This window comes from Rhinolophus hipposideros (genome assembly GCF_964194185.1).
Source record: "Rhinolophus hipposideros genome assembly, chromosome: 2".
Lineage (NCBI taxonomy): Eukaryota > Metazoa > Chordata > Mammalia > Chiroptera > Rhinolophidae > Rhinolophus > Rhinolophus hipposideros.
In genome coordinates this window covers 31,261,156-31,286,416 of record NC_138048.1, presented here as the reverse complement: position 1 = coordinate 31,286,416, position 25,261 = coordinate 31,261,156, and the positions used below count along the sequence as shown (strand labels likewise).

Here is a 25,261-nt window from a genome sequence, read left to right as displayed (position 1 = left end):
TGTTTATAAATAAATGTAAATATTTGGAAATAGTACTAAGCAAAGATTTCGGCTAAGAATATAAATCTGTGAGAGTCAAACATTTTTGCCAAAGTTTTACACATTATCCATTCAGATTGGATACCAGTGAATACCAATGATTCTAATTAAGATAGAGGATATAGTTCGTTGAATAAATGTTGTGTAAAGTATAAATATGATCGTAATTAATGAATTTGCTTACTTGTTTTCCTTGGTTTAGACATTAGTTTATTCTTAGCAAAGGATAAGTAAGCATGCACATAGACAAATTATTTGACCACCTTCTCCTTTTCATGGAGCATGCATGTATTTATGAAAAGAAAACAAAACTGTTTAGATATATGTGGCAAATTTTTCATACTGTCTGATATACCCTGTGTCTATCTCCCTGTCCGTCTCTTCAAGTCTTACACATCCTCAGCTCTGGTATAATTTTTCTTGTGAGGAACCAACTCCCAATGTAGCAAATTTAGCTCTCAGAATTCTTTGAACTTCCATAATTCTTTATTCATTCTTTAATGTTGTACTTCTTACATTTTATTATTATTCGTTTACATGTGATTAATTTCTCTAGTAGACTATAAGCTGAAGGGCAAGGATTATGTCATTATTATTCATTTTTCATTCCACGATAAAGTAAATGTACAATAAATATTTGTTGAAATAAAACTAAGCAATACCTACATATTTTTCCTGTTTGCTGCAATTTATAAATTTTATAAATATTTTAAATATTGATTTTAAATATCATGTACCTTAGCAAGACTGAGGAAAGCGTTATTGATGACATAACTCTGAGATATTTTTACTTAGATTAGTACATCTTAAAGTAGCATAGTATAGTTTCCTAGTCTTTCTACTTTTATTATTTTATGTCTAGCAGACTCATACTATTAATTTCTTTTAACATTTGGTCCTACAGAGAAATGATCTCATTAAGTGGAGGCAAGTTGGGGGAGAGAAGGATGGTCTGATAAACATGGGTGGAAACAAGACAAGTTTTGCAGGGTTATGAACATTTTGAAGGTGTGCAGATTTTTGTGTGTTTTAAAATGAACTCATCATTTAGTCATGGTACCTCACATTTTAAACAAAGGTATTCCATATATTTTTCTTCTGTCACATTTTTTTAACTGCTCAGTATCAATAATTATAAGAATAGCTACCATTTATGCAGTATCTACCATGTACCAGGCCATGTATTATAAACATTACGTGTATCTAATAAACAGCAACCCTACAAAGAGGTAGTAATGGCTCCATTATATAGATAAGAACATCATACAACAGAGTTACTAAATTCCTGATCCTAGATCATAAAACCAGATGGGCTGGAACTTAAATCCAGACGCAGTTTTCTTTTCCAAAATCCATATTCTTTCCCCCATACCACTGGGCCTCCCTCCTGAATCATTACCAGTTTCACACATTGCAGTGGATAACGTGGAATAGCTGTTCAATGAAAAAAGAAACACACACATATACATATTTATATTTATATCAGCCTTGTCCATCTCAGTTGTGTCCGTGATATAGGATCAACTGGTAGAGCAGGAAATATATGTGACGTAGTTAGCATTGCCCTAACAGGAGCCTCTTGGGATGTTGCATTGGAAGGTGTCTCTTACAAGTGGAAATTTTAGTAAGTCTAGTTTTCAAGGCATAGGAAATATACTTTCAATAATTATTTAGTAGAACAAGCGAACAAAGGGGATAATGTGTAACCTGGATTGAGTCTTACATCACAAGTACAAGTTAGCTAAATGAGGAGGAAGGAGCTTGGAGTAGACATTCTAGGCAGAGGGGACAACGTGGGCCAGGAGTTTCTAGGGAATGACTTGGGCTGATGTACCAGAAGTGACAGGCGATCAGGCTGGCAAAGTGGATAACTTAACACTTTTGTATTTAACTCTCTAGGTGATAGGAAACCATTGAAGGGTTGTAAGTAGGTGAGTCACAGGGGCTGACTTGATAGTTTTTAATTTTAAAATGGTTACTATGGTTTTTAGACACCATAGGAGCAGAGACCAGATTGGATGCTGCTTCAGTACTCCAGGCCCAAGGGGCTGAGGGCCCCATCTAAACCATGAGATAGAGAAAGGGAGCACGAGGGACATAAATGGGGAGACAAGATTAGTCCTGCCTAATCTTGTTTGGATTAAAGTCATGGATTGGTGGGAGTTGGGTAGAATGAAGGAATGGTCCAGGAAGCCTCCCAGTTTCTAGCTCCAATGACTAAGACCCAGAACTCAGGCCAAGAAACAGGTTTATAGATGATGGGTGGACGGAGAATGAGTTCACTTTTGAAGTGTTGATTTGAGCCACCTGTGAAATGTGAATTGATTGATATTTAGGTCTGAAGGCAGGAGAGTGCTCAGGGTTATAAATACAGCTACAGGAATCACCAGTCTTGAGGTGGTAATTAAAACCATGAGAGTTGCTGAGATTGTTCTAGGAGAGTCTGTAGAGTAAGAAGAGCAGTGTGTTATTTATAAATATGAATTTAGAGTCATAGTCTCTCCATTGTACAGATGAGGAAATTGAGGCCTAACACAAGAGTGGGAGAAAAACAGGACTTGGAACTAGGTTTCTGACTCCAAGTTAGTGTTCTTTTTATCATATTAGTCTCAAAATAAAACCACTAAGTTAGAGGAAACTTGAGGACAATTTGATTTGGAATGCCCCAGAGGAATAATCCAATGATTGACATAATTTGTCTTTTTTCTGAATTCTGGAAAGGCAGATTTATCAGTTATTTTAATCTACATGTTTATATTATTCTAGGATGAGAGTTACTATAAATATATTAGATCGCAAAATACTTTAATTCTAAGCCTAGGAAAGGTTAATGTAAAACTGTACCAATCTCTAACTTGTAGACTATTTGGAATGATTACAGGTAAAGTTTATTAATCTGTGCCCATTAAAAGAGAGCGCAGGAGCTTTGGGACCCATAAATAGAGACTGAATGTAGGGATGGTCTCACAGTCACAAAACAAACTTGGCATTGTTGGTACCTTGCTTTAACTATTTGTCTAACCATAAAGAGTAATGATGTCAATTCTATAATGGTAGGGCATTCTGTTCTCCATGCAATAAGTTTTATTTACAGTTTATATGTATTAACTGTCTTGAACTCAAACATTCATTTAAAAAAAATCTTTGTTTTCCTTAGAAACTGGCGTACACAAAGGAAACTGTAAGCGGGTGAGTGTCTTTTTTCCCCTAAATTCATGTTTGGCAACTTAGATGTATCCTACCTACTCCAAGACTCACCCCAAATTTAATGGTCCCTTTCTATTTTCTTGCCAGTTCCTGCAATGACCAGGCCTGTGGGTAAGTGACAAATGCTTTTCTCATCGTGAGGCCACTTGCCTTTCCAGACCACCACCATAGCCACTGTGCTTGTTTACTGTCTGACCTTACCAGGGGGCAGACTTGTTCCTCTCTCTTGGTGTGGAAATAGATTTCTGGAAATGGAATATGGAATGATATACTGTTGTTGCAGCTTACAGGCTAATGATGAAATTACTCTGAAATGGTACACCTTAGTGGAGAATAGTTTATTAGATGATGGGTGGTGGCGTGGATCACTTTACTGAGGAATAATGGCTATGACCGTGAAGTATAATAATATAATAGCACGACCTTGATGTATCCTCCAGGGTTATGAGTCTTGGCTTCATTGGCCTTTAGGCTTAGGGTTAAGGTCAGTTCTGGCTCCTGAGCAGTGGCAGGAAAATCAGATCATGGAAGGTGAGGGATTCTGAGCTTTCAGGGGCTAAAGGTTTCCAATTCTATCCATACTCAGAATATCTAGATTATGCCAGCATGTGGATGATTATTTAGAAACACACCACTAGGGCACGCAATCCAGGAGAGTCCAGAAGTTTGCCTCAAATTACAGAAAGGGCAGATTGAAAAACCAACTAAGTGAGTAGTGTCCAGGCAAATGCATAGTTGGGGTATATGCATATATGTGGGTGGTAATGAAGTGCATGTAAGTTTCAGATCAAACACGAATAAACAGGAGGGAAGTAGGACTCTGTGGTCTCACTTATCTATACAGCTAATATTACCACTGAGTGTACGTTGGGGTCTGGGGTTGAGCCCCTACTTAGATGTGGGGCCATGTGGTTTCTTGAGTGTTGGCTCCTTACCATTGAGAGGCAGGGCTAGGAGTTTCCTTGTGGTTGCCGTTACAACACACAGGAAGTGGACTAAATAACCTGGTGAGTGCCGGTAGTCTTCTTGGTTGTACCTAATAAAAATGATAGCATATTTTGTACATCTTATATGGTTAAGAAGTACATGAATACTAAACAGATACGGCTCTTAACCTGCAAGAAGCCCTGAAATTTGCTTGTGGAAGTGGCCGTTGGAAAGACTGTAGTTTGTGAGTTATTGTAAAGTGGTGGAAGGAGGGTTATCTGAAATAGGATGGAAAGTTGTAACACCATAGGAGGATATGTGTGGCTCGTCACACATGGGGTAAACTGAGGTAGCTGGGAAATATTTGGGATGTAGCACGCATGTGTGTTTTGTGTATTCCTATGTGGCTTACTTCAGTTGGGTACAGTTTTCTGTGTTCACTATTGTTTCTTGCAGTGAAGTTGTGTATATGTAAAGAAGAAATTTGTATTATGCTCCGTTGTTTCCTAATATATTAATCACATTGGAATACATTCACAAATAAGCATCATTGCAAAACTGTATCATATATTTTTATTGATAAGTCACTGTCTATATTAGGGATAAGAGGGAACTCAAAATATTATTCATTATCCTTAGGAAATAAGGCATGTATAAAAGTAACAATACATATGAACTAAAATGTAACTGAATTTTTTCATACAAAGGAATACTCTTCAACAATAAAGAAGGACTGAATGACTGATACATGCACGGTGTATGACTGATAATGGATTGATAACATACAACACAGTAAACCTCAAAAGCATTATGCTAAGTGAAAGGCATCAGATAACAGATGCAAAAGACTGTATGTCATATGATTAAAAATATACATAAATAATTGAATTTTGAGAATTTAAAAGTTTGTACCCTTCCCATGAAACTAGAGCAGATCAGGTTGGGTTGGGTGAAAACTGTCAACTGTGGTAGTTGCTAAAATGGGTGACCTGGAGTTAGGTTAACACTGGAAGGGACACCATGAGAGTGGTCTAAGAATTCACGGAACACACTTTTCTTTAACTTGAGTACTATAGTGATCTGTTAAAACCTTTAATTCACCTATTATTTTTCCATATTCAGATTTATTTTTATGATTTGTTTGAGATTGTTCTTGTATTCTGTTTGTTAAGAGACTCTCGTATTAGTTTTCTATTGCTGCTGTAACAAATTACCACAAACTTTGGTAGCTTAAAACATCAATTTATCTTACACATCCATAGTTTAGAAGTCAAAAGTCTGAATTGGGCCCCAAGGTGTTGGCAGATCTGCGTTCCTTCCTGGAGAATCTGTTTTCTCACTTTTTCCAGCTTCCTGAGACTGCCTACATGGTTGGCTCATGACCCCCTTCCATCTTAAAGCTGGAATGGCTGGTTGAGTTGTTTTCACATTCCATCAGTCTGAAACTCTTCTGCCTCCCGCTTCTGCATTTAGGGGTTCTTATGATTACATTGGGCTCACCTGGATAAACCAGGATATGCTCCCTACTTTAGGGCCAAATTAATTCCATCTGCCGCCTTAATTCCCCTGTGAAGAGCATATTCTCAAATCCCAGGGGTTAGGAAGTGCTTGTCTTTGGTGGACCACTATTCTGCCTACCAGTTCTCCCCTGTAATTTAAATTGCTGCTTCTATGCGAACTCTAACTCATTTGCTGACATATGCCTTGTGCCAAATACTCTACGTGCCATTGTAAGCTTCCTCTACTGTCATCTGCCAAGTTTCTTGAAAAAAGGTGTTTTCCACCTTACTCAGGACTTCACATCCCATCTTACCTCTTAGAAATTTCTGACTGTTATTGTTTCTGTCTTTCTCCTGAGTCCTCCAGTTGTCCCATTACTAACTCATTTCAATTCGCATTTCAACATGCTCAAGTCTCTCCCATATAACCTGTTTTACAAAAGCTCCTCCTCTAGCACTTGTCTCCATTACAGGCAGACATCTTGAAAACATCTCCACTTCGCTGCCGTCGCTGCTTAGCCCCCTGCTATATGCTCTTACTGTTGTAGCCTCAACCACCAGTACAAGGTACAGTGTAGGATATGTGCTCATAAATGTTTGTTAAATGAGTACCTGAATTCCTGCTCAATCACCCATGTCTATTATTAGGTCTCTGGTGATAGTCTCAGTGTAAGGACTCTTCTTTGGGAATTTTTAATTTTTTTTTGTATCTCAATTACATTTGTAGTTGAGGATGCCTATCATAGATCATAAAGCATATATATATATATTTAGCTAATGTTTTATTCTGCGTGGGATGACACATGCCACTGCTTCATTAACCCATTTTCTCTTATATTTGTTTATCATTCCATACTTTTCATAATACTTCTGTACATAATATTTTATTTAGTTTTCGTCAGTACCTTTGTGACCTAGGTAGGGTGAGGAGGTGTTCCTGTTTTGGAGATTAGGTTCTTGAGGCCCAGAGCAACTGAGGTATTTTCCCAAGTCGTACACAACATTAACGATACACCTGGGAGTAGCACCCAGGGTTCCTGGCTCCATGCCTTGAGTTCTTTTCTTGTCTCATGTTGAGTACAGTTAACAGATTCAAGAGCAAAGCAAAGTACAGAAAGTTATCATTGGGACAACTAATCTAGATAGGGCACTACACTTGTCTTGTTTCACTGTGTTTTAAAACCTATGATATTTTTTGGCATAATCCCACCTGAATTCCGCTGACACGATTAGGCAGCAGTAGTGACAAATAAATTATGTGCTGGATGAGCAGAGGAAATGAGGCCACAGGGGGTTGTGTCCTGCTTTTTTCAGCTTAATTTTATTAAGCTAAAGGTCTGAACTGAACAACTTCAAATTTGTGGTTTGGCTTAGAAATGAAGTAGCATTTCTGTCTCCAAAATCAACACAACTCTGTGTTCTAGTTCTGTTGTGAGTGACATTTTAGGGGATCCCTGCAGGAGGCCTGCCTGATGAGAATATGTGAAAGGATTCTTGTTGTTAAGTGTTCTTTACTGTCGTTTGAAAGGAGGGGGAGGGATGAAATGTTGGAGTATTAGACAAGTAATTTGAATTACTGAGAGTTGCCTTTTTACTATCATTAAAATAATGTTATTTTGAATTCAGTAAGTAAAATCTAATTTTATTGAAGTAAGCCAACTTCTCCATTCTGATTGCTTACTTAGAGAATTAGCTTACATTTGATTCTGAGGTAGAGGACAATTGGCCCAACTCCAGGTGAAGTCTGGTTTCTCTGTTGTCATCCCAACTTCCTGGTCTGATTACAGTTAATGCTTTGTCTCCTTTGTCTTACTTTGACCACTTGTATACTTGGTTGCTCTTCATAACTTTCCCACTCTGACTGGATTTTAGCCCTCTTTCTGGGACCATAAGGGACACTTAGACTTTTAGGTGGTTTAGTTTATGTAGGTCACTATTGTTAAGGTAAGGTGACACCATCTTGGTTGCTTTTCTAGACAATATGGGTGACACAAAGGCCATGTTGTAAGGAATTAATGTGGGTAAGAGGCCCGTTTCTGGAATCAAATGGGCCTGTTTTACATCCAGCTCCTCCATTGGCTAGCTATGGGACCTTGAGCAAATTTGTAACCACTTCTAGCCTTAGTTTCCTCATCTGTATAAATGCAGATAATAGAATCTTCCTCTTAAGATTGTTGCGAATTAAATAAGATAAACTACTTAGCACAGTGCTTGGCATGGAAAGAGGACTTAGTAAATTTAGTTGTAATCATTCTTTCTGTTATTATTATTGAAAAAGGAACTGGATACAGTTAGGAATTTTAGGTATGGCCTTAGGCCATATTGAATTATTGTGTGACACTGGGAAAATGGCTTTGAACATTTGGACTCTCATTTTTTCATCTGTCAAATGAGGGTATTAGGGAAAGGTCTTGCCCTGTGGACAACTGATAGACCTTCCAGGCCTGATTATGGTAATGTCTGTTTCAAATGCATCTGAATCCCACTTTGTAGCTCCACTTCCTGCAACCCAAGAAGCCTCTTGATGTTTCTTCATCACCCAAACCTTCCTCTGCTCATCACACATTGTAATGACTTAATCAGATATCATATTCCTTTAGGTTTCTCTAGATGACAGCTCACTTAATAGGCAATTTCCTACAAATGCACTATACATAACCAATAGTGATAGGTTTGGTGTAATGGTTTAATATATTATTCTTTCTAGATAGTATTTTTAAAAACCAGAAGACTCTTTATGATAAGATATGTTTTCTAAAACATGTGTTTCTCAAACTTTCTGCCAAAGCCTGTAGGTTTAGGGAACATAGCCCTATTTGACTCCCCCACTCCAGTTCCAGGCATGAAATGTCTTGGAATTATCATATTTTATCTTAATATTTATTTAAACTTTGTAATCTATCCATAATAGAGCCACATTTTAAAAAATATTAAAATATTTTAAATTACTGTGAGTTGTGACTTAGCTCCCCAACTGCCTATGCTTCAAGTAAAATTGATGCTTCAAGATGTGTGCCATGTTTATCTGGTGGCTTTCCATATCCCCCATCCCCGGCCCCACTACCGTGACCTTAAATTTACAGCAGCAGGGCAAACTAAAGGAGGGGTTCTAAAGATGGGCCTCACTGGCACATTGACAAGTCTGAGGGAGACATTTTTGTGATTGAATCACCTTAGGAAGTTGACTTGTGTCAAGCTGAAGAGTTTTCAATTGCTATGAATTGAAAATTGGTGTAATCACTATCCAGCTCCTTTGAAAAAGTGCCGTTTTGGGGTACAGTCCTTTTTCCTTAGGACATGTACACAAACTTTACAGTTCTAAAACTTCTCCAAATCACTATACTTTAAATTTTATATTTTTGGAGAATATGGAAATTTGGACTTGGAGAAACCCACTTTCTTTCCTTTAAAGCAGGGGCTTTCTCAGGGCCTTTGGATCTCTGATTGCAGTTCCTGGATGGCATGGCTAAAGGATAGCTCGCAGACCTGAAGCTTGCTAGTACTGTTGCCTAAGTCAGTTCTCTAAGCTTGCCTGTCTTTATATAAAATATTGTATGAGTTCTATGATCTCTCAAATGCGATGAGATTTGTGCTTCTTTGTTCCCCTTAGCACCCGTACTTTCCAGGCTGTACTACTTACTGCATTTGTAATCATTTATTTGGTGTCTATTTTCTGTAAGACTGTACCTTTCATAGACCACAGGTTTTGTTCACAACTATGTGCCAAGTGTCTTCTATACCACTTTGCCAGTAGTATTTACTTATTTATTCATTCCAAAAACATCTATGTAATGCATACTAGATAGCAGGTACTGTTTAGGCTGGAGATATAGAAAGAATATGGCAGGCAAAGTCCCTGATCTTGTGGAGTTTAGATTCTAAGGGAAGTCCTAGTCAAATGAACTTTCTGTGATAATGGAAATTTACTGTGCTGTCCAATTAGGTAGCCATTAGATACATGTGACTAGTGTGAATGAGAAACTGAATTTTAAACTTTAATTTTAGTTCATTTAAATTGCCATATATGTCCAGTGACTATCATATTAGAGAATGCCATTCTAGAGGTTTAAGGGGTTGGAGACTGAGATAAAGAAATAGATAAATAAATGAACAAAATAATTTCACATAGTGATAAGAACTGAGAAGAATTAAATGGGGGTGATACAGTAAGTAGGGGAGTGCTTTAAATAGGGTGATTCTAGTTGAGTTGGAATCAATAAATGTAAAATAAATGAATTATGAAGACTGTTTTTTTAAACTCGACTACTTAGTTCTTTGGTTTGGGAATCTTTGTTTGAAGAGGTACTGAATTCCTTTTTGTAAACAAAAATAAATCGTCACATTTCTATTGTTTTATTAACTCCATACGTTTTTTTCCCCCTAGCTTTGAATTGTCATCTTTGGTTCCTGTCGATGATACCTCAACATTGGGAGGTATGCTTTTGTGCCTTTACTCACTTTTCTTTTTAAATAATTTGTGCTTTAACACAATCTTGCAAGCAAGCACATTTTTTAGCTCGCATTTAAAAAAATATTGTGTTTCTCTCTCCATGTATGTTGTTCTCAAGAAAAAGTAATTATTTTATTTATTTATTTTTTGGCATTATGTTGTGGGTACTTAAAAATCTTTAATTATTGAGTATGATACAAATCAAAAACTGCTTTGAACAAGTGCACGAGCTAACGAATTATTTTAAAGCAAACACTCTGCAACCATTATTTATGTCAACAGGTAGAATCTTTCTAATTTCACCATTTGTCCTTTGTCTTCTAGAGTGTCTGATTGTATTCTATGGTGTACTTTAGCATATTCCTTTGACCTCTATATTTCCTGTAAATTGGTAGTTGCTTTCTTTATTTTAATTTTTAAAAAAATCTTCTCTTTATTGGAAATTTCAAACATATACAAAAATTAGACAGCTTCAACAATTATCAATTTATGGGCAGTCTCCAACCTTCACCCACTTCCCCTTCCTGGTCGTGTTACTTCTTTCAGTACCTGTCCCCTTTATTAGATAGCTCCTTAAGGAGAGGAACTTTGTCTGCGTCCCTAGCATCTTGCATACAACCTGGCATATAGTCGGGGCTCAGTAAATGCTTGTTGAACGAATGAATGAGTCATTATTATTTCTCATCCTGGGAAGACTTTATGTAAATGTATCTTGAGGTTAGAATGCACAGAATTTCCAGAATAAAAAAGCAAATGACTTATAGGAATGTTTTTGACGTCAATTCCTTATTTCCTGATGTGAATTCTGACTTAGTCAGGGACTGAATTCATAGATATGTTTTTCTTTTTCTACTTAGATGCTGTTCTCAGTGTTCCATATCCAGGGGTGAGTTCCTATGAAGATACCTCACAGAGCAGGTTGGGGAGGCCAGAGGACAGTGTGAGTGATGCTCTGTTCTGTTATTTGGTTTCGAACGTGGAGAACCGGGGTTAAGGAGATTTATAATCCATTGCCAGACTACATAGGACATCCCTTTATGGAAATATTGTAGATTATAAAACCAGCACATTAAAAAGAATCTGAGATTCTATGGAGAGCCGAATAAAACTGCTTTTGGTGAGAGAGGGCTTCAAATTGTAGATGCAATGACTCGTGGCTTGGGGAACTGTCATTACAGCAGGCCCACTGTCTCTTGTGGGCTGCATGGCATACTTTATAATGGGGATATTTTTGCCTACATTCGTCTCTAAATGGATCAGGTCTTAGCTTTCTCTTCTTCAGAGGGAAAGGATGTGGATTTTTAAAAATTTGATTTAAGTATGGTTATATACAATCTTACATTAGGTATACAAGTTTTATGTGTACTATATAGTAATTCAACATTTTTATACCTTCCAATGTGATTGCCCCACTAATTCTAGTAATCATCTGTCACCGTGTGAACATCACAATATTATTGACTATATTCCCCTTCCTTTTTTCAGCCACCCCCTTTCCCTCTCCCTTCTGTTTCTATGAGTCTGTTTTTGTTTTGTTTTGTTTTTGGATTCCACATATAAGTGAAACTATATAGTATGTTTCTTTCTCTACCTGGCTTATTTCACTTAGCATAATACTTTCTAGGTCCATCCATGTTGTTGCAAATGACAAGATTTCATTTTTTATTGCTGTATTTTATATATATCTATATCTGTATAGATATTAATATCTATACAGATATAGATATAAATATAGATATAGATAGATATAGATATCTCACATATTATTTATTTATTCATCTATCAGTGAACACCTAGTTTGCTTCCATATCTTGCTTATTGTAAATAATGCTTCGATGAACAAGGGGTGCATGTATCTTTTCGAATTAGTGTTTTAGTTTTCTTTGAATAAATACCCATGAGTGGAATTGCTGAATCATATGGTATATCTATTTTTATAGTTTAAAAATCAAGAAGCACCATGCTTTTCAAATACATCATTATTAAATAGGAACCTGTCTACCGTACAACATTAAGTTGACTCTCTAGCACATTCAGATTTTAAAAAAAGTACACACTGCCCAGGAAGATAGAAATATTTTGTTAGAAATTTTGTTAAATGTTTCTTTCATTTTTAATTAGGGGGTTCATAAACCCTAGATTACTTAATACATAGAAAAATCTCTGACTGAACATATTTACTAGAAAGGTGCAATTTAGTTACCTTGCACCTTTTCTTCCCAAACTTGGACATTTTAACTTATATGAAATCAGAACAAGTCACCCACTCTGCCCACCACCCTTCCTGTAAGTGAACAAGGCTGGTGGTAGCTTGGGATCCCTGAGTGGATGCCCGAATCAATACATTTACCTTCAGTAAAACTGTGCTCAAAGTAGATGATGTTAGAAAATATTGCCATTTGATAAATACAATATTTGTGAATGAATGAATGAATAAAAGTGATACTGTAGTCCTAAACTTGAGGCAAAATTAGTATGATTTAGGTCTCGAAATATTTATGGAATGTGATAGAATTCACTAGAATAGAAATGAAGGAATTGTGTGTAATTAATTGGAGCATTAATATTGAACACAGAAATGATGATTTGAAGCCAATTTATAGAGCAAAACACTATGGAGATACCTGACAAGAATTAGGTTGCCAGGTTCAAAATTAAGAATTAGTTCAAAGTAAAGCCCAACGTACAGTTTTACAGTTCAGTTTTTTCTTAATACATTTTTCCTTTAGAAATTATATACTTTATTTTTGTTTTGTTAGTATAATGGATGTTTAATCTAGCAAAATCAAAGTGTTTCAAAATCTTTATCTTATTCTGAGCAATAGGATAATGCTAGAACATTAGAATACTGTAATTCAAATTATCATCCTACTGATTTATTGTCTATTTTTCAGTATTTTTGTTCTTTTTTCACATTTAGTTCTCTTTCTTTTTACTCCCACAAATTAGACTGTATTATGTTTGTTTTATTCAGTTAAAGTTTTTTTACATTGACCCAGATGTTTCTAATTTTATTTTCTTAAAATACTTTTTTTCAATTTAGACCTCTACTCGAGGCTCACTTTCATTCTGAAATACATGCTTCTGATATTACTTTAGTGAGAATCTCTCACTGATTCAGTTTCAGTTTTTTAAAAATATTATTATTATTATTTTAGTGACCATTATACAAATTTTATTTTTATTTATTTAAAAAAAATTTTTTATTGGGGAATATTGGGAAACAGTGTGTTTTCCCAGGGCCCATCAGCTCCAAGTCATTGTCCTTGATTCTAGTTGTGGAGGGCGCAGCTCAGCTCCAAGTTCAGTCGCCATTTCCAATCTTTAGTTTCAGGGGTCGCAGCCCACCATCCCAGGTAGGAATTGAATTGGTGGCAATCTTGTTGTTGAGAGCTCGTGCTCTAACCAGCTGAGCCATCTGGCCGCCCCTCTGAAAGCTCAGTGGCAGCTGATTGTCTTCAATCTAGTTGTGCAGGGTGCAGCTCACTGGCTCATGTGGGAATCGAACCAGCCACCCTGTTATTCAGAGCTTGCGCTCTAACCAACTTGAGCCATGCGGCCGCCCTGATTGAATCTCAGTTTTGGATCACCTGAAAATGTATTTATTATCCCCTTTTTCTAGAAAAATTTAAATCTGTATTAAACTCTAGATTGAGGTGGTTTTTTTGTTAAGGTTTTATTTCACTATTTTCTAACTTTTATTGTTGTTACTGAAAACTCAACTATCAGTTCAGTTGTTATTCCCTTGTGGGTAATCTGGCTGTTTTCTTTGTCTACTTTTTGAAAAGTCCTTTTATTGCTTTTTGCTAATTTTTTCAGAGATATCACATTCATATAGGTCAAAAAATAACGAATATAAGAGATAATCGGTGAAAAATCACATACCCAACCCTGCCAACTCCTCAGTTTCCACTCTCTATACCACCCTTTCCCCACACCCCATCATGAACTGCTTTTGTCGTGTTCTTGTGAATTATTCCAGACTTCTTAAAGGTGCATACAATTCCTATTCTTCCCCACAAAGGATTCTTTAACTTGGAACTCTATGAAGACAACAAAAAGGATTATTTGAAAAAGCAAAATATGCATTAATGGAATTAACTATATGCAGTTTCTGATGCAGTGAACTTAAGCATACGCGCACACACACACACACACACAATGAATACAAATAATAAAAAAAATTAACTGCATGGGGATTATTTTGTTTCAGTCATTGGGACTCCTTTAAAAGGGACCCCCCCTTTTAAAAGTATTCCTTGTCTACTTTTAAGATATATCTGTATCTGTCTGTCTGTCTATCTATCTATCTATCTATCTATCTATCTATCTATCTATCTTATGACAGATGATAGCTGAGAATTTCTCAGAATTCATGATAGACATAAAGCCTCACATTGAGGAAATAGAACAAATCCAAAGCAAAACAAATAAACATACTCCTATACCCATTTTTGTGAAACAGAATCCCAAATACTGTATATTCCATGTACTGTATACCGTGTTTCCCTGAAAATAAGACTTAGCCAGACCATCAGCTTTAATGAGTCTTTTGGAGCAAAAATTAATGTAAGACCCGGTATTATATATTATATCATATTATATTACATTACATTACATTTATTATATTATATTAATTATATTATATTATATTATATTATATTATATTATATTATATTATATTATATTATATTATATTATAGACCTGGTCTTATATTATGTTAAAATAAGACCAGATCTTACGTTAATTTTTGCTCCAAAAGACACATTAGAGCTGATGGTCCGGCTATGTCTTATTTTGGGGGAAACACGGTATATGTAAAATACTACACAGTATTTGGGATTTAGCTGTGTCAAAACAATGGTTATAGGAGAAGTTCTCAGTTGTTATTGCTTATGATAAGGTATATGTCTGACCTCATTTTATCCCTCATGTATGTTAATCATTCTTTAATAATTTCCTTGTCTCTCTGTGTTACATTCAAGTATGTTTTATAGTTTATTAATTCTCCTTTCAGCTTAGTCTGATTTGTTGTTCAAACTGTCTATTCAGTTTTTAGAATCCTTGCTTTATGTGACAGTCTTTGATCTGATTTGAACATGCATGGACTTTTCACTTTGTATCCTATCCCTTCGTGATATTTAAAACTAAAGCCTAGATTAGCAGATATGTCATGTATTAATACAATATTGAATCATCTCTCTGGATTCTTCTAATATTTCTTGATCCCTTGGAGTTTTCTTTACTTTCTTGCAAAGCAGCTATGCATTAAAAAAATTTATTCAGCATTTTAGGCATTCTGTAGCAGTAAGGTTACTAAGCATATTTCTTTTAAAATAATCCTGGAAATGGACGTTTCTGTCCAAATTAGTGAGGTATAATTTAATATGGAAAAATGCAAAGTCTTATACAAAATTCAATTTTTTTTATAATGTGCTGACTTTCTGAATACATTTAAAAGGATAAATAGTCCTTTCAACGCAGAGGAGAAGAACAGACATTGCTCTAGCACAGAGTCAAAGCCAAGGGAAATATAAAGCACACTTGGGTATTAACTGTGCAACAAAATTCTATTTAAGACTAATAATTTTTGTTGATTTTAGTCTCAGTATGAATCAGCAGTATGCTTCAGTTACCTAGTACAAGCAAGAGTACTTTTGGGTTGCACTAATACAAATATAGAATCTACCATAAGGGAGGTAGTAGTCCTACCATATTTTAGTTGATCAGACCTCATTTGTATATACCACACTCTAAGGAAGTGTCTAGAGGATAGGAACTAGTGAAAAGTCAGGGAAGACATGATAGCTGCCTATAGTTATTTTAAGGGCTCTCTGGTAAGTACAGGTTTTAAAGGTGTTCCAGGTTACAGAACTGAGATCAAGGGTAACACTTACAGGTAAATACTATATTTGGGTTTAATATTAAAAACTTCCCAACCATGAGAGATTTTTGGAAATGTAATGGTCTGCCTTTGAAAGTCATGACTCTTTCTCATTAGAGCCATTTAAATTGAGGATGAGTAACCATTTTTTAGGGATATCATAGAGAGAATTCAAGCATCAGAAGCGATGGTGGGATCTTTGAGATTCTTTCTCATTCTGAAATTTTGAAGATTGCTGATTGTATGATCCATCAGGGATGAAAAATGATACAGTGAAAAAACCCCTTGTGATTGCTGACTCTGTGATTGGCTTTCTGTGAGCCCTTGGGCTAGCCATTGTTCTAATCCAATCTCTGGTTTTCTTGTGTATCAAAATGGAGGGGCTTGGATTAGATGACCTCAAGAGTGTCTTGCATGCAGCAATTATTATGAAATGTTCTCATGGTAATATTATATTTCCCTCATTTCTTCTACATTTATTAACTGGAATTCTTCAGTAAGAAACTTTTATCGCTTCTCTCACGTTTATTTATTAAACCATATTAGGACAGGCTCATGGATATTTATTTTATTCTTTGGATTATAATTCAATTTTCATTTTGTTGCTCAATTATTCCAGGTTTGGCCACTGGAAGAACTGGATTTAAATGTTACTGAGTACAAAACATTTGTTGATATGGTTTCAGATTCCACATAGCAACTAACCCTTAAGAAACTACCACTTATTGAACTTGGTGTAGCATTTAAAAAAATTATCTGTAATTATATGAAAAATTAAAAAAATATCTGTAATTATATGAAAAGGCTACTAATATATTCCCCCCTTTCCCAATACATGTCTGTGTGGATGGATTTTCTTCACTTACTTATACTAAAACAACATATTGGAACTGACTGAATGCATGCAGAAGCAGATTTGTTAATCCAGCTGTCATCCATTAAGCCAGACATTAAAGGATTTGTAAAAATATAAACAAGTTGAGTGAGAACTACCCTTCTAAGCTATTTTTAGATGATAATTTTAGCATAGTCACCTCTTTTTTAAATTAGTTTCAGGTGTACAAAACAATGTAATAGACATGTCACCCCTCATAAAGTGATAACCTCTCTCCCCCAATCTATTGCCCCTCTGGAATCATATATATCTATTACAATTCCATTGACTCTATTCCCTATGTTGTACTCCATATCTCGTGATCATATATATATATATATATATATATATATATATATATATATATATACTAAATTATAGTTGACATACAATATTATTCCTCTTCAACTTCAGGTGTACAGTGCAGTGGTCAAGCATCTACATTGTTCATGAAGTGGCCTCCCTAATGAGACATGTGCCCATCTGATACCCTACAAAATCTTTTCGACATTATTGATTATATTCCCCAAACTGTCCTTCATATCCCCATGGCAATATTGTAGTTACCAATTTATGCTGTCTAATCCCTTCCCCTTCTCCCTCACCACCTTCACATCTAGGAACCATCAGTTTTTCCTCTATTATCTCTGAGACTATTTCTGTTTACTTTGCTCATTTATTCTGATTCCACATATAAGTGAGATCATATGATATTTGTCTTTCTTCGACTGACTTATTTCATTTAGCATAATGTTCTCTAGGTCCATCCATATTGTTGCAAATGGTAAGATTTCCTTCTTCTTTATAGCCAAGTAATACTGTATTGTATAAATGTGCCACAGTTTCTTAATCTAGTCGTTTACCAATGGCCATTTCGGTTGTTTCAAAGTCTTGGCTATTGTAAATAGTGCTGCAATAAACAGAGGGGTGCCTATATTTTTTTAAATTAGTGTCTTAGATTTTTCTGGATAGATACCTAAGAGTGGAATTGCTGGGTTATAAGGTAGTTCCATTTCCAGTTTTTTGAGATACCTCCATACTGTTTTCCTCCATACTGCACCAATCTGCAATCCCACGAACAGTGCACCAGGCTTCCCTTTTCTCCACAACCTCGCCAGCACTTGTTGTTTGTTGATGTATTGATGATAGTCATTCTGACTGGAGTGAGGTGGTATCTCATTGTAATTTTCATTTTCATTTCTCTAATGATTAGTGAGGTTGACCATTTTTTCGTATGTCTGTTGGCCATCTGTATGTCCTCTTTAGAAGAATGTCTCTTCATGTCCTCTGCCCGTTTTTAAATTGGGTGGTTTGTTTTTCTTGGTGTTGAGTTGAATGAGTATTTTATAAATTTTGGATATTACCTCCTTGTCAGATGTATTATTGGCAAATATCTTCTGCCATTCAGTAGGATGCCTTTTTTTAGTGTTAGTTTTCTTTGCTGTGAAAAAACTATTAAGTTTGATGTAATCCCATATGTTTATTTTTTCTTTTATGTCCCTTGCCTGAGGGCACATACCAGTAAAAATATTACTCAGGGTAATGTCTGCAAATTTACTCCCTGTATTTTCTTCTAGGAGTTTTATGGTTTTGGATTTTACATTTAAGTCTTTAATCCATCTTGAATTTGTTCTCGTATATGGCATAAGGAGAGGGTCCAGTTTCATTTTTTTGCATGTGTCAGTCCAGTGTTCCCAGCACCATTTATGAAATAGATTTTCTTTGCTCCAATGTAAATTATTGCTTCCATTGTCATAGATTAAATGACCATATATGAATGGATTTATTTCTGGGCTCTCTATTCTGTTCCATTGATCTAAGTGTCTATTTTTATGCCAGTACCATACTGTTTTGATTACTGTATACTTGTAGTATGATTTGATGGTGGGTAGCATGATACCTTGTACTTTGTTTTTATTTCTCAAGATTGTTGTGGCTATTCGGGGTCTTTTTATGGTTCCATATAAATTTTAGGATTATATGTTCTATTTCTGAGAAAAATGTCATTGGTAGTTTAATAGGAATTGCGTTGAATCTATATATTGCCTTAGATAGTATGTCTATACTATATATTTTCACTATATGAATTATTCCTATCCATGAACATGGTATCTGTTTCCATTTATTTGTATCTTCTTTGACTTCTCTCTTTAGTGTCTTGTAATTTTCCGAGTACAGGTCGTTTACTTCTTTGGTTAAATTTATTCCTAGGTATTTTATTGTTTTTGAAGCAATTGTAATGGGATTGATTTCTTGATTTCTCCTTCTGATAGTTTATTATTGGTGTGTACAAATGCAACTGATTTCTGAATATTAATTTTGTATCCTGCTACTTTACTAAATTTATCAGTTCTAATAGTTTTTTGGTGGAATGTTTGGGGTTCTCTCTATACAGTATCATGTCATCTGCATATAATAACAATTTTACTTCATCCTTTCCAATTTGGATTCTTTTTGTTTCTTTTTCTTGTCTGATTGCAGTGGCTAGAACTTCCAGAACTATGTTGAATAAAAGTGGTGAAAGTGGGCAGCCTTGTCTTGTTCCTGATCTTAAGGGGAAAGGTTTTACCCTTTCCTTGTTGAGTATGATGTTAGCTGTGGATTTAGCATATATGGCCTTTATTATGTTGAGATATGATCCCTCTGTTCCCACTTTGCTAAGAGTTTTTATCATAAATGATTGCTGAATTTTGTCAAATGCTTTTTCTGTATCTATCGATATGATCATATGATTTTTATTTTTCATTTTGTTAATGTGGTGTATCACGTTAATTGATTTGCGGATATTGAACCAACCTTGCATACCAGGAATGAACCCACTTGATCGTGGTGTACAATCTTTTTAATGTGTTACTCAACCCAGTTTGCTAGTATTTTGTTGAGGATTTTTGCCTCTATGTTCTTTATGGATATTGGCCTTTGGTTTCTTTTTTTCATAATGTCTTTGGCTCATTTTGGGATCAGAGTAATAGTGGCCTCGTAAAATGTGCTTGGGAGCCTTCCCTCTTCTGGATTTTTTGGAATAGTTTGAGGAGAATAGGTGTTAATTCTTTTATGAGTGTTTTGTAAAATTCGCCTGTGAAGCCATCTGGTCCAGGGCTTTTGTTTGTTGGGAGCTTGATTACTGATTAAATTTCTTTGGTAGTAATCAGTCTGTTCAGAGTTTCTGTTTCTTCTTGATTCAGTTTTGGAAGATTATATGCTTCTAGAAATTTATCCATTTCTTTCAGATTGTCTAATTTGTTGGCATATAGTTGCTTGTAGTATTTTCTTAAAATTGTCTTTATTTCTGTGATATCTATTGTCACTTCTCCTCTTTCATTTCTGATTTTATTAATTTATTTCCTCTCTCTCTTTTCCCTTTTCCTTGGTGAGTCTGGCTAAGGGTTTGTCAATTTTGTTTGTCTTTTCAAAAAACCAGCTCTTGGTTTCATTGATCTTTTTTTTTTTTTTTTTTTGGTCTCTATTTCATATATTTCTGGTCTGATCTTTATTATTTCCTTCCTTGTACTCCTTTTGGGCTTGTTTTGCTGTTCTTTTCCCAGTTCCGTTAGGTGTAAAGACAGCCTGTTGATTTGAGATTTTGCTTGTTTCTTCAGATAGGCCTGCATTGCTATGAATTCCCCTCTTAGGATGCTTTCGCTGCATCCCATAGATTTTGGGTTGTTGTGTTTTCATTTTTGTTTGTCTCAAGGTTTTGATTTCTTCTTTGATCCCATTATTGACCCACTCGCTATTTAGTAACATGTTATTCAGCCTCCGTGTATTTGTGTGTTTTCCAGATTTCTTCTTATAATTGATTTCTAGTTTCATAGCATTGTGGTCAGAGAAGACGCTTGATATGATTTCAATCTTATTAAATTCACTGAGACTTTTTTTGTGGTCTAGCATGTGATCTATCTTGGAAAATGTTCCATGTGCACTTGAGAAGAATGTATATTCTGATGCTTTAAGGTGAAATGCTCTAAAACTATTGATTAAATCCAACTGGTCTAAAGTGTCATTTAAGGCCACTGTTTCTGTGTTGATTTTCTGTCTGAAGGATCTGTCCATTGGTGACAATGGGGTGTTGAAGTCCCCTACTACGATAGTGCTTCTGTTGATCTCTGATTTTATACTGGTCATAAGCTGTTTTATATATTTAGGAGCTCCTATGTTGGGTGTATAGATGTTTACTAGGGTTACGTCCTCTTGTTGGATCAATCTCTTTATTGTTATGTAGTGTTCTTCTTTGTCTTGTATCGTAGTCTTCATTTTAATGTCTATTTTTTATGAAATAAGTATTGCCGAGATTTTTTCTCATTTCCATTTTTGTGAAATATCTTATTCCATCCCCTTACTTTCAGTCTGTGTGTGTATTTTGATCTGAGATGAATCTCTTGTAAATAGCATATGCATGGGTCTTGTAAATAGCATATGCATGGGTCTTGTAAATAGCATATGCATGGGTCTTGTAAATAGCATATGCATGCTGTTTTCTTATCTACTCAGCCACTCTATGTCTTCTGATTTGAGCATTTAGCCCAATAATCACATTTACAGTGATTATTGATAGGTACGTATTTATTGCCATTTTGTTATTTGTTTTTCTGGTCTTCCTTTGTTAGTTTGTTTCCCCCTTTCTTCTGTTTAAAAAAGCCCTTTTAACATTTCCTGTAATGCTGGAATAAATTAGTCAACTCTTTTTTAACTCACAAATGGTCAACTTTGGTGGCTATCTTTGGAAAATTTTCTATCTGTCCCTGAACTGGTTGTTATGTGTTTGTTTAAAGGAATGTACAAATGCACAGTAATTTTAATATTAACTGATATTTTAAAATTTATCCAATTAGTTCCAAAGTCAAATCCTGTATAAAGAGTCATTATCAGAAGTTGCCTTTGGCATAGCATCTGGCATATAGTAGGTAAACAATATATATTTGTTGACTGAATGAGTAAGTATTGACATTTATTGTTCTTTCTCTAAAAATACAGATTAGCAATGAAATTGAGAATGTCATAGAAGAATCCACAAAACCAGCAGCTGAGCAGATTGCAGAATTCAGTATTCACCTTTTGGGGGAGCAATATAGGGAGGAACTACAGGATCCATCCAGCTTCCACCACCAGCGCCTTGTAGAAGAGTTCGTTTCCCAGGTGGGTGATTTTTGTTTGTTTTTATTCATTTTTTTGTTAAACGAGACAGCTTTCTGGAGCTGTCTAAATTTCCCACATTTATAACACTTGAAGCAAAGGTAGGTTTAGGATTCAAGCTGTCTAGCTGCTTGGTTTGTGGGTGGTGACTTAGCCATTTCTTCAGAAGGCTCTGTGAAAAGTTCACAGAAAGACAGATGAGTTATTTCATTGAGACAAAATCTTGCACACATTTGCCATCTGCTAACAAATAAGTGCCATTTCCAACTTTTGGTGCATAGTCAAGGAAGAATGTATTCTATGGCATGGTTTTAACTTGACAATATTTGGAGATATAAGCATCTTTGAAAAGCTACATACAATGTATTGTTTTTCTTTAGGAAATATTACATTTAATTTCCTTTAATTTCATACTTAGTTTTAGTTGACATCCAGTGACAAGTAAATTCCCCTTCTATCTCTGTTCCTTGGGTGGAGGTATTTTTAAAAAGGGGTTTCTTTAAAGAATCCTGCAATAGATTATCCCATAACTTTACTTTCTGAAGAATTCTATATAGGACTTGAACTCAAGATTCTTTCAGTCAAAAATGACCCATACTTGTCCCCCTTCTTGTGTGCCTTTGCTTTGTGTAGGAAGGCACTGAGTGCCCATCTCCCCTCTCTGTCTAATTAGAAGGCACATCATTCCTTCCTGTTTATTTATTTTCCATTCCCTCTTGATGGAGTTCTCCTTAGCCAAGTTTTTCAATTCCATTACCTTGGACTAATTTCCTTCTCTAGACACTGTGTCTAGATGAGAAATAAAAATATGCATCTCAGCCAAACAGCATCATTGCAGCCATCAGACAGGGGGAGGGTAGGCCAGACGATTAATTTTCCTAGCTGTGTGGCCAAGTCGTGAGGCTGTATGGTATGTGAAAGAAATGTCAGCCAGGCCAGTGGCCACCTGGCATCAGATAATGTCTTGGATCAGCTGTCTGGTTCTCTCTGCCTTTGGATTAAGGAACCTTTAATAAGTCTCAGTGTTTGGGTAAACAATTGTACTGAATGACTGCATATTTAGAGAAAGTCTAATAAACACACTGAAAAACATTTCCAGCAGGGATTTTATGAGGTAGGTAGCTGCTAGCTTGAGGTGATTTGAAGGTGATGAAGGGTCTGGGCCTACCATGAAACACTTCCTTCTCTGGCTTGTCTCTACATCCCTGTCCCTTTACTTGGAACAAACAGTCTACCAATAGCCACACGTGGTCCATCTTTGTGTGGAGCAGCAGAGTCTGGGGTCCTGTCTCTGAAAGGTCCTTTCACCATGTTTACTGCAAACTGAAGCAGGCCTCCAGCTCTCTCCCTTCAGGACACAGTCACAGGGATTGTTTCTTCTGTATTATTTTTTAGGTAATATTGGAAGACACACAGGGAAAAAGAATGCCTGCTTGGGGTTGAGGGTGAGGAGATATTACTCTTTTTAATGAGAAGAAGAGTAAGAGTAAGATGAGCTTGGGACACTACCAAGTATGACATCAGAGAGGGAAAGGTCAGGCGTGGGAGTGTTGGTCCCTGACGATAGCCACAGTGCCAACACTGTGCTTGCTTAGGGCTTTACTCGTATGTCTGTTTGCTAACAGCAGCCTTGTGGGTAAGCATCTCCATCTTACACGTGAGGCCCAGGAGGGCAAGTCACTTGTTCATGGCCGTTTCAGCCCCTAGGAGTAGAAGGGAAAATCAGGTCTCTTCCTTCTTTTCAAAGTCTTCCTTCCTTTATATCATACAGATTTTCCTTCATTTTAACTCGGGTAAGAAGTGGTGAGCTTCACAGTTTTCCCAATCCTGGTCCTGTTCCTTCTTTCCTTCCTTCCTTCCTTCCTTCCTTCCTTCCTTCCTTCCTTCCTTCCTTCCTTCCTTCCTTCCTTCCTTTTTTTTCCTTCCTCTTTTCTTTCTTTTAATTAAAATTTATTAGGGTGACAATTGTTAGTAAAGTTACATAGGTTTCAAGTGTACAATTCTGTAATACATCATCTATATATCACACTGTGTGTTCACTACCCAGAGTCAGTTCTCCTTCTATCACCATATATTTCATCCCCTTTACTCTCATCTACCACCCCTTCCCCCTTACCCTCTGGTAACCACTAAACTGTTGTCTGGGTCTGTGAGTTTTTGTTTCTTCATTTGTTTGTCTTATTCCTTTGTTGTTTTCAGTTTTATATCCCACATATTAGTGAAATCATATGGTTCTCGACTTTTTCTGTCTGACTTATAGCATAATAATCTCATTTCTAAACTATATTTATTATGAGTCAGGGGAAAGAAGAAGAGTCATACAATTTAATGGGAAGAATATGGGATTCAGTCTTAGAGAGATTTGGGGTTGAATAAATTCTGATTCAGTCACTCACCAAATGATGACCTTGGATAAGTTAGTTGACATCTCAGTCTCAGTTTTCTCATCTATAAAATTGGAAAAATATGTATCTCTTAGTATTGTTGCAAGGATTAGAAGTAATATTATGAAGCATCAGGTGCATAGCAGTCACTCATTAAATTGTACCTATTATTATTTTTGATGTTAATAAAGTAGAATGACTTCTTACAACTGGACACCTATAGAGTAGCTAACTAGATGTGATGAATTAGAATACCTGTATGTGTTTAGACTCAAGAGATGGCAAAGCCCCAAATGAGATGAGGTTTAGTAATAATATTAACATGCAGTTACATAGTATTTTGCAGTTAATGGAGCACGTTCAGCTACATTCATTTTACTCTTACAAAAACTGCTGTGGTTGGTGGGCAGGGCATTGTTAGTTCTTAAAAGACTGTCCACTCTGCCAGCAAAGCAGCTGGAACTTAACTCTTAGTCTTCAGATTCCTAGTCCTGTGGGTCCCATCCCTATCCCCATCCTCCAAGAGTTATAGCACTTCTCTCTTTCCTTTCAGAGGATAAAACAAGGAAAGTTATTATAGTCATTCACGGCTTTCATGGGTCTGGATTCTTTATCCTTAAGGCAAGATCTTCAGTGAACCAGGGTTTTTAAAATATCTCACGCTCCTGATTACATGAGGACTTGGTTTTAAAAGCAGATGCCCCAAGATCCACTAATAGAGTTCCCAAAGTCCACTAACAACTTACTTTCCCTGTTCTGGTGTTGGCCCCGCGTGCCTTATCTGGTAAGATGCACCTTCTGAAATGTGGGTTAAATGTTCAGTTTTGTAAAACATTTGATATTTGTGTGCAAACATCAGATAT

At 36.0% G+C, this 25,261-nt stretch overlaps 1 protein-coding gene across 1 annotated transcript in view; it reads left to right on the top strand.

The window, feature by feature from the left end:
* The window catches only part of IMPG2 (interphotoreceptor matrix proteoglycan 2), a gene marked incomplete at its 5' end in the record, with an annotated part of 88,769 nt that overhangs the window by 18,327 nt on the left and 45,181 nt on the right, over positions 1-25,261 (top strand). Inside the window, 5 exons of the mRNA XM_081026618.1 lie at positions 3,197-3,228; positions 3,334-3,357; positions 10,057-10,106; positions 10,980-11,062; positions 21,856-22,017. Coding sequence (XP_080882744.1) covers positions 3,197-3,228; positions 3,334-3,357; positions 10,057-10,106; positions 10,980-11,062; positions 21,856-22,017 — 351 coding nt within the window. The remainder of the gene's footprint in view (positions 1-3,196; positions 3,229-3,333; positions 3,358-10,056; positions 10,107-10,979; positions 11,063-21,855; positions 22,018-25,261) is intronic.